The 10,429-nt window shown below is 37.9% G+C and overlaps 1 protein-coding gene across 1 annotated transcript in view; it reads left to right on the forward strand.

Moving 5' to 3' along the window:
* Dock11 (dedicator of cytokinesis 11) overlaps positions 1–10,429 on the forward strand; it is a 156,990-nt gene that overhangs the window by 37,523 nt on the left and 109,038 nt on the right. Inside the window, exons 10-13 of the mRNA XM_033760270.1 lie at positions 1,020–1,103; positions 4,684–4,824; positions 5,951–6,163; positions 9,154–9,276. Coding sequence (XP_033616161.1) covers positions 1,020–1,103; positions 4,684–4,824; positions 5,951–6,163; positions 9,154–9,276 — 561 coding nt within the window. The remainder of the gene's footprint in view (positions 1–1,019; positions 1,104–4,683; positions 4,825–5,950; positions 6,164–9,153; positions 9,277–10,429) is intronic.

Raw genomic sequence — 10,429 nt, forward strand, 5'->3', positions numbered from 1 at the left:
TATTTTTACTTTGTTCCTCTTCTTGGACTACTGAGCTACACAAATTTAGAAGTTCCTTTTTTTCTATTTTAAATATATCCTTCTTAAACTTCAAAGCTGTTTTTTTAAATTTTAGGAACATGCTGATGATCCCCTGAGCTAGGCTTTCTATAATTTTGTCATTTTTAGTTATAGCCCTCTGAATCGTTGTCATTCCAAACTGTAAAGCCCATTCCGTCTTTTCTAAAGTGATAGAATCAGAATTGTATGTAATATTTCATGGCTAACACTATAGGTGTGTCAAATATGTTTCTCATTTGTTTATTTCTTTTTTGCATCTTAAAATCTCTTGGATTTATTTTCCATACTGACTCCAGGATGAGAAATACTCTAGATATAAAGGAGAGGTGTATAGGAAGCCCAAGAATCTGATGTGTAGCTTATGGTGGGTCATAGTGATAGTGATATATCACTCCCCAGCCACACAAGCATCATTTACCCTTCAATCAGAAGAATATATTTTAAAGCAGTGTCAGATTGCACATTTTATATAAACTAAATTTATCATAGGAAAATGGATACATATTGAGGATATACTCCTAAGTGAAATAAATAAGTCACACATGTGTAAATACTGAATAGTTTCTCTGGTGTGCAAACATATAATGGTACATAAGATCCTAATGATATAACTGACAATGTGAAATAGGAAGAAAAGGGCTAAAGGTGTAGCGAAAGTGGGAAGGGTGGGGGAAAGGGAATAAGGGAAAAGAAAAAATATGAGAAAATGAAAAACCGGAAATAAAGCATTTGTAAATGGGGAGGGGAGGAGGGGGTGAAGGGAGGGCAGGGACAAGGGGAAAAAATGAGAATCAAGACCTGTCATGTAAAGGTACAAGATCCCAATGATGAATGTAACTGTACTGTATACCTAAAATGTACCAATAAACTCAGTGAGAGAAAAAAAATAAATTTAATTGGTGTTTAGTACTATTATGAAGGACATGAAACAATATTTTATCCATATGTTTAAATTTTAGTATGGAAGAGAAACAGAGCAGCTAAACAAACTCAGCAGAGGAGATGGAAGACAGAATCTCTTTTCTTTTGATTCAGAAGTACAGGTATTAGTGATATATTTCTTTAAAGTCTTGTAATTGTTGCTTATTGAAGTAAATATGTGAAATATTGAGTGTGTGTGTGTGTGTGTGTGTGTGTGTGTGGAATTGGAGATTTCATCCAGGACCTTTGGACTGAGCTACATACATTCCCAGCTTTTTTAAAAAATCCTGAGACAGTCTTTCTAAGTCATTAAGTTGCTCAAGCTGGGTTTGAATTCTTGATCCTCCTGCATCCATCCGCTCCCAGGTGTGTGCCACTGTGCCCAGCTGAAATCACTGATTGTTTTTCCACCAGGACGAGGGGGGCGGGGATACATTGTTTTATATTTGTCTTGATCACTTTGAACATGTAGCTTAACAACTCACTTCACTCAAGAGGACTGTCATATGTATACAAAGAGTGAGAAGGAATGCATGAGTATATCTTATCCTCTCTTCCCTAGATGCTTTCCAATTTAATTTGCTCCTCAACATGGATATATTAAAGAATCCTCCTTCCCCTTTTTTTGCAGTACTAGGAATTGAACCCAGGGCTTCTGAGCTAAGGTACATCATCAGCTCCTTTTATTTTTTACTTTGAGACAGTGTCTCGCCAAGTTGCTAACTTGTCCAGACTGGGTTTGAATATATGGTTGTCTTGCGTCAGCCTTCCAGAGTGCTCTGATTAAAGGTGTGCACCACCACAGCTGAACTTTTCAGTGCTCTTCTAACACAGTACATACAGTTGTCATCTAGTGGCATTTAGTATCCACATTATAAAGAATACCAAATCAAACGAGACATTTATTTTTTACATTTGCTGTGGGCACATCAAACTAAGATAATCTGAGTGTCTGGCATACTCCAGTTTTTGGTGGAGAGTACTGCAGGAAAGTGCAGGAGTGTGCCACATGCCACCATGCCCAGCTTTCTGTATGAGATTTCTAAGCAATATTTTCAATTTTTTGAAGTAGAAAACTATTACACATGTATCATAGTTTATTTTCTCAGTGAAAATATATAGCAAATATACGAAGTAATTTGAGGAAGACAGATTTTGTTGTTCCTTTAATTTCCCCTCGATGATTGGACTCTAATTGAACATGTCAGGAGCTTTGATTGTATACAAAGAAGGCAATTGACTGTGGTTGAAACTAAATCCAGTATCTTTAAAATTTTGTGGTGTAGTGTTTTTGTGGTCATGAAACAACTGGTTTTATGTTTGAGTTGTTTATCAATGAGCTACAGTGAGAGACAAATTCACAATTGTGATGCTTTTGGCACAAAAATTGAATTTATTTTTTTGAGACAAAGTCTTTTTTTTTTTTTTTCCGGGTTTCCAGTATCTTTAAAATTTTGTGGTGTAGTGTTTTTGTGGTCATGAAACAACTGGTTTTATGTTTGAGTTGTTTATCAATGAGCTACAGTGAGAGACAAATTCACAATTGTGATGCTTTTGGCACAAAAATTGAATTTATTTTTTTGAGACAAAGTCTTTTTTTTTTTTTTGTACCGGGGATCGAACTTGGGTCCTTGTGCTTGTGAGGCAGGCAGCAGAACCATTGAGCTAAATCCCTGGCAAAAATTGAATTTAATGTTGATTATGGAAGACAGTCTTGCCACAGAGTAAGCCATATTGTATGCATTGAGTACTTTCATATCAAGTACCATCCCATAATTTCAGTATTCTCTTTGGGCCCCAATTTGGCATGGACAGACGTGTTTTTTACTGGTGACCTTTGAGAATAAAGAAATGCTGGCTGACTAAAGGAGATGGCTCAAGCTTTGAACTAATGGGCAAGGCCATATGTCTCAACATTTGCATCCTCAGGCCTCAAACAGGAAAGATTTGGGGCTGAGGCTCTTTGGTCAGGCTTCTCTTCACATTTCACTGTCTAAGACAGAAAGGAGAGCAGATAAATGGGCAGAAAGTAGAATTGATCTCCATGGCAATGACTTGCCTCAGCTGGCTCCACAGAAAGCTAAGTGTTCAAGAGGGAGCTGCCTGTCCCCACGCATTTATATTCCTTTTGTAGAGAACAAGATTCCAAGGGCAAAAACCATGCTTTCAGGTAAAAATATTATACATGAGGCCTTCTAAATGGGTATTTTGTCAGGATACAAGCTAGGTCAGAACAGCTATAATTACCCAAGTCTCTCCAGGCACAATACCTGTTCTGGCTTGGATTACTGAGGTAATTGAGAAAAATTCTCATGTTTCTTGGCTTGAATTTTCCATACTGCCAGTGTAGTCTGCTCAATTCACCCTGTCATTTCCTACTTAGCATGTGTGTGACCCTCAAGAAAGTGCAGTAAATTGTTCTACAATCTACACTTTTCTTCCCATTTATGAGTAAAATGTAAGTCTCTTCCACCTTTATGAATCTGAGCTCAGAAAGTTCCTAGCAATTTCTTTGAGGGGGACTGATTCCTCCTCTACAGAGAATTCCTTGACTCCCAATATCTTTTATTTTAAAACTTGTTTTTCATTTGAAGTACTAATTATTTTTAAAAACTATATCTGTCAGCCAGTATACATCCCCCAGCTCTGGTAGAAGCTGAGATCAGTGTTTATCAGTTTCCTAAGCAGATGCCTCTCCTCTCCCTCTGTTCATCATTTAAAACGTAGGTGGTCCCTGGGGTTCCAGCCTTGTCCGCCTCTTACCCTGCATGCCACTGGCTTCCAAATCCAGATCCCCAGACCTCTCCTACTTTTCCAACCACCTACAATACCACCTGAATTCAGCACAACTGAAACTGGACTCAAAGTTTTCTACTCACCTTTCCTCCATATCTGCTATTCATTTTTATTTCACAACTATGTTTATGGCATCAGTATCTATCTGGTCTCCTAAGTCAGAGAACATTGTGTTTTTCTTGTTGTCTCCCATACCTATTTCTATCAATTTTTCCTCCTGCAGAGCTCATGAAGGAAACAAAATTTCTGCCATTCTGGAATATATATTTTATGGGAAAGACAAACAGTAAGCAACTAAAGAAATATAAAAAGTAGTGTTAGATAAATCAGAGAAAGGGTGTGGAGATTGCCAGAATATGTGAAGTTTCCTATAGGAAGTTAGAAAACGTGCCAGTTGGTGAGAGACTTGGATGAAACAAGAGAGCAAACCATGCAGCTGTCTAAGAGGGTTCCTGACAGAACAGCAAGTACAAAAGCCCTGGGGTAAGAGTGTAGTTGGTATGCTAGGATAACAATCAAGGCGGCTAGTGTAGTTGCAACAGGCAGGTAGGAGGAAAAAGAAAAAAATAATAGGAGATGATGTCAGAGGAATGAGAGAAGCAGGGAGTCATGTGGCACAGGGCTTTGGAGGTCATATTAGGTACTTGTGGCTTGTTCATTGCCTTAAATCATACCTAATCATCTCCCTCCAGGATTTCTCCATCAGTATTTGAACCTTAATCTAAGATCTTCACAAAGGCTTGTTGAAACGCTTTGTTAAATAAAGAAAAGAAGGTCGGGGGAAGGGTTTAAATGGAGAATGGACAGAGAACTGTTAGATTTTGCCACTTTATCTGAATATGTATCAGTCCACATAAATATGAATCTCCTCCTTTTTGAAAATGATGCATGCTATCTGTTTTGTAGAGGTTGGACTTCTCAGGTATTGAACCTGACGTAAAGCCATTTGAAGAAAAGTGTACCAAGCGTTTCCTGGTAAATTGCCATGATTTAACTTTCAATATCATGGGTCAAATTGGAGACAGTACAAAAGGACCACCCACAAATGTATGTATAAATTGTCTTCTACTTCTCTTGTACTAGCTTATTAAAGAAATGCTATTCTTTTTCATGATTGGGAACTAATTTACTGGATAAAAATTCACTTGCTATATATCATGATAAATTTGATAGAGAAAAATTTCATCCATCTATTTCCTTTGCCATAAGTTGAATATATTCTCATTTTGAGAGTATCTATGAAAGATTTACCTACTCAGTAGCACAGAGAGGGTCATGACTTTCAAAAGTTGAAACCCCAGAACCTAGGAAATCCTCAAATTTTAATTTTTACTAGGAAGTATGGTTTCTTCTGTGAAATTGTTTCATAGCAATGAATAAGTGTCACCAAAGCCACCTGGGATACAGACGCTATGCAGTGTGCTAGTCTCACTAGTCTACAGAATGAGATTTATTTTGGTCTGCATAATTATAGGTGTCAGGGATCATTTGAGTTACTCAGAAATAATTGAAACTGTACATGTAAAATGTTTAAGGGCTTTATATTTTAGGTTTATCTTTATTTTTGGTTTCTAGTTCTAAAACTATCAATAGTGACAACTGATTCTCTTATGCAGTGGTCGAAATGCATGAGAACACTTTTCTATACATGAAGGGTTAATCTTTATGCCATCTGGCATGAAATTTCTCATTCAAATGCCATCTGTAGGAAGGAATCATGTCTTCCAAGATTGCTGATGGGGCAAAGCTTTTTTTCAAGCAATTTGGTGTTGACTGATATTAAGTCCTTGAAATGGATGGTCCAGTAAATCACAATATAACAGAAAGGAAGATTTATACTCTATAATACTGTCATTGTTTTGGAGGTGATTTTATTAAGTATGCAGAGAATTAAATTAATTGTTGCATGAATGTAGCTTTTGATTTCTCCTCATCTATTTAAAAATAACTTGTGAAATTATTTATATTGGCCAAAAGTTAAAATTTAATCTTATTTTGGAATGCTTTTTTATGCACATAAGGCATAATACAATTTTAGCTAAATGTTGAACTCAGAAAGGAACTTCAAAAACAGAAACCTGAGGGATAAACAAATTATCTTCTGATATCTCTCCCCAACGTACTCCGCCCTCAGAAGCCCTTTATTTTAAAATGTAACTGTTTTAATTCCCAGGTTGAGCCCTTTTTTATCAATCTCGCCTTATTTGATGTGAAGAACAATTGTAAGATTTCAGCTGACTTCCACGTAGACCTGAACCCCCTGTCTGTCCGTGAAATGCTGTGTGGCGCTTCAGCCCAGCTGGTCAGTGATGGAAACCTAAAGGGAGCTTCACCCATGTCTTTCATTCATGGAATTGCTGAATCTCAGTTATGCTACATAAAGCAGGTAAAAAGTGAAGTTTGGCTTTAGTAGCACATTCCGAACAAGAGACAGAAACATCCTTTCGTTATTTAATGATTTCAGAGTAATGTGCTATAGTATTCCATCTCTTATAATATCTGTGTGTAGTTACTTTTCTGGTGACTGAAGTTGCGGGGGTGGAATAGAAGCCACTGAACTTACTAGTAACATTGGCAATAACTTTTTCAATGGAACCTGATGTGAGACTCAAAAGAAGCATTTTGTGAGATAGAATGCAGATATAGACACCCGCAAACATACTAACACACACACAGAGTTGTGCATACTTCTGAGCAAAGCAGTAAGTTTGCCTTTTTGAAGAATTGACCCTACATTAATGCTCCCCACCCCCTACATCCCAAGTCTGTTAATGAGTAGGTAGTTTTAATGGAGCATTAAAACTCTTTATACGAGGCATTCTGCTTGAAAAGCAATGGGAGGTAACTTCTGTTTCACAGCTAAATGCTCCTCTCTTCTGTCCCATCTGGTGCAAAGAGTTCCCATTTAGAAGGAGCATAACAGCTCCTTGGCATTCTGACCTCTGGACAGACTGGAGGCTATGGAGATCAAGGGGAGCAGTATAGAAGGAGAGGATGGCATAGAGATGAAGTGGAGATATATGAACAAAATGGCTCATATGGTAAGGAAATTGATCTTTCCTAAAGAAAACTTTCAGGCCTTTTTTCTGATTATAAAGATAGGTATATGTCATGTAGAAAATTCAGACAACAAATATAAAGAAGAAAGTAAAAATCATCATCCATAAATAATAACTATGAACATTGTGGTGAACATCTTCAAAGACATCTTGGTTGTATATATATAAATACATATATATGCTCTTACAAAAATTGCATCACATTCATGCTTTTCTGTACATGTCCTGACAGGCACATGGGGTTTACTCAGTGCCACATGGGTGCTAGGAGTAGTAGCAGTAACAGCCATCTCGATAAACAAGTGGAGACAGCATGCTTTTATTAATTGTCAAACATCTTAAAGTTGTAATACTTACTGCTGACATCAGTGTGGGGAAATACCTAGACTTCTTGGAATGGTGAACAGTAGGTGCTCAGTAAAGTTTAGCTTAGCAGTAATTAGTATTATTCAGATCCAGGATCATCTATCCTATGAGAGATGTTAGATGCCTGGGTCTTAAAGGTGACGGGCAACACAGCATGGACTGTATGGTCCAGAAGCCTGTGCTGCAATCTTCTTCACTTGCTTACTCACTGCATAAACCTCTCTGAGCCTCTGGTTCTTAATCTGTAATATGTGTGTAGTAGTGCCTGTATTTATTTTTTTTTAAATGAATACTGAATGAGATAATGCTTGAAAGCCATCTAGCACAGTTAGCATTCAGTTATATTTAGCTGGGCATGATGAAGCACACACGTACTTCAAGAGGCTAAGGCAGGAAAATCACTTTGGCTGGGAATTGGAGGCCAGCCTGGGCAACACAGTGAGACCCTGTCTCTGAGAAAGATTGCACTCAAGGTGTACTGTTCAGCATACTGTCTGCAGGGGCAGCTCGGGAAGTGTGCCAGTCCTGGTTCATAACTTGAGCAGCCTGCTCCTGGCAGTACCAGCAGCCAAGTTCTGTGACCTTGACACACTTTGATGGGCCACGCTAGTAACATCCAGGCACCTGATATACATTATTTCATTTAATCCCTGCGAGAGATTTGTGAAATCACTATTACTATCATCACCTCCCATTTCATATAAGAAAAACCTGAGACTTAGAAAAAAATATGAGTTGTTTAAACCCATAAATGATGAAGCCAAAATTTGAACCCAAGAAATTTGACTTTTGGGCAATTTTTAACCACTTTGTTTCACATGTGTTGCTTGAAACTTGAAAGCTGAATCAGCCACTCCCCAGACTGGTTAAAGTGATTGGACTTTTGGAGAGTTGCTAATCTCTTACACTCAATTTTCTATTCTGTCCTCTGTGCCTCAGAGGCTTCTCTCTAGAACACACGAGACAATGCATTTGAAATGCATTAAAACCTGGAAAGCACTGTATTAACAAAGTTGGTAATAATACCAACTAGAAATAGAAAACTTGGGAGAGAACCAATGATGGATTTTTCCACTCACATACATTTGTGTAGCATTCCTTCAAGCAACAGACATAACCTACAAACATGATACTTAGAGGATTCTGTATTGGCAAGGAGCCAAAGTAGACCGGCCATGACATGATTGTTCCACACGCATTCAAGGACAACTTATACATAGCTCCATGTACATTAACACCCTGAAAGAAGGTATGTAGGGACAAATTGAGTTCTGAATCCTCTGTGTCCTTTTACATTGAAAATGCCAAGCTCTTTAACTGCTACAAAGGAATGTTTTCTACAGGGTGGTCCAGTTTTTATCTTAGGCAGAGCAGTAATGTATTTTCTTCCTTCTAGCTACAATGTGTATGAATGAGATATGAGTGAATTAATTACTCTGGGACTATATACAGCTGCATTTACAATGCATATTTAGTTCTGCTTGAGAAATGCACATTAACACATGCTAATTATACCAGACAATGTACATGATAGTCATTTGGTCTGAAAACTCACTCTGAAAACAGCCAAAACAGAAGAAACTAAGGAGCAATAGTCACACCTGCATTTTGGGGACTAATGGTTGTGAAGTTGGTGACAATATAAAATCCATTTTGAAAGGAACACTGGGAAGGCTGGGATTTAGCTCAGTGGTGCCACCGCCAGTCTTGCAAGTACAAGGTCCTGAGTTCAATCCCTGTACCCCCCCAAAAAAAAACAACTAGAAAGGAACATTGAGAGCTTTGAAATCACATGAAAGGAAAATGCTACCTATTTCTATAATCCTAGACATGATCCTATGTTGAATATCAACATTCTATACTAAACACACTGCTAGGAATCACTCACCAAACAGCTGTAGTTATAATGTTACATAGAAAGTCTATTAATAGAAGTAATTTTTTTCCCCAGGGAATCTTCTCGGTGACAAATCCACACCCTGAAATTTTTTTAGTAGTGAGAATTGAAAAGGTGCTACAGGGAAACATCACACACTGTGCAGAACCCTACATCAAAAATTCAGATCCAGTAAAGGTATTTATAAAGACTGAACATTTCAGCTTCATGTCAAATTTGTGTTTTATGGATATTTTAAATAACATTGCCAATGGCCTTGTAGAAGAAAAATTGTTCTCTGAGAATGCTGTATGTTCTGCAAATATTCCATATAGTGCTATATTAGTTTGTATGCTAAAACTTGAACATAGCCCTCCCCAGCCCCTTTTGATCTGATTTCTGATAATTTATCAAAAGAAGAGCTACAGGCTTTTAGGCCATGTATGCTAATGGACATGGTATCTTTGGCAGTAGCCACTCCTCCCTTAATTACAGCTTGAGGATGCTAGAGATGGGATAGTATAGGTTAACTAGTCCTGTCTGTAGTGCTTAAATGCCAGTCCCTGCCCAGATTCATTCCTGTCTGTGATACAGTGAAAACAGGAGGCAGGTGGTTCAAAAGTTCGAACCCAGCCTTGGCAACTCAGTGCGATCCTGTGTCAAAATAAAAACAGAGTTGGGGATGTAGCTCAATATGAAGGCTTTGAGTTCAATCCCCAGTAGGGGAAACAAACAAACAAACAAACAAAAAACCCACACTCTGCAATCTATTCTATTTGCTATTTCAATGTCGATCCAAATAGAATTTAAGCGGGAGACACTGAGGAGACATGTGACTAATTTATGGAAAAAAAAAACTTTCAGTGATACAGATAAAAGCCTCTAGCATTCTGTATCCCTAAGGAAAAGCATCCAGCCAACATTTCATAGCCTGCCTAGGCTCTATAGGTAGTTTATCTCCTTTGTCATCTTTCATTGCCTGTACAAACAATGGCTTCTTCCCACACAAGAGTAATTGCATTGGCTTTTGGTCACTTGTGCCCTATCTTGGGAGTAGAAAGGTCAGCTGTATCCAGAACAAACTCTCCCAAGAATGATGAGTGTCAGCCTACTCTGTGAAAGGAAATACATGTTAAAACTGCTTAAAAAGTAGATTCATTCATAGTTAAATGGGTACATTTTGAGGATATACTTCTAAGTGAAATAAATAAGGCACACATATGCAAATACCGAATAGTATCTCTGGTGTGAAAAACTATAATAGTACTGAAGATCCTAATAGCAAATAGGAAGAAAAGGACCAAAGGTGTAGGGACAGTGAGAAGGATAGGGAAGGGGAAAAGGGAAAAGG

Source organism: Fukomys damarensis, unplaced genomic scaffold, assembly GCF_012274545.1.
Source record: "Fukomys damarensis isolate Sample0158 unplaced genomic scaffold, DMR_v1.0_HiC HiC_scaffold_39, whole genome shotgun sequence".
Lineage (NCBI taxonomy): Eukaryota > Metazoa > Chordata > Mammalia > Rodentia > Bathyergidae > Fukomys > Fukomys damarensis.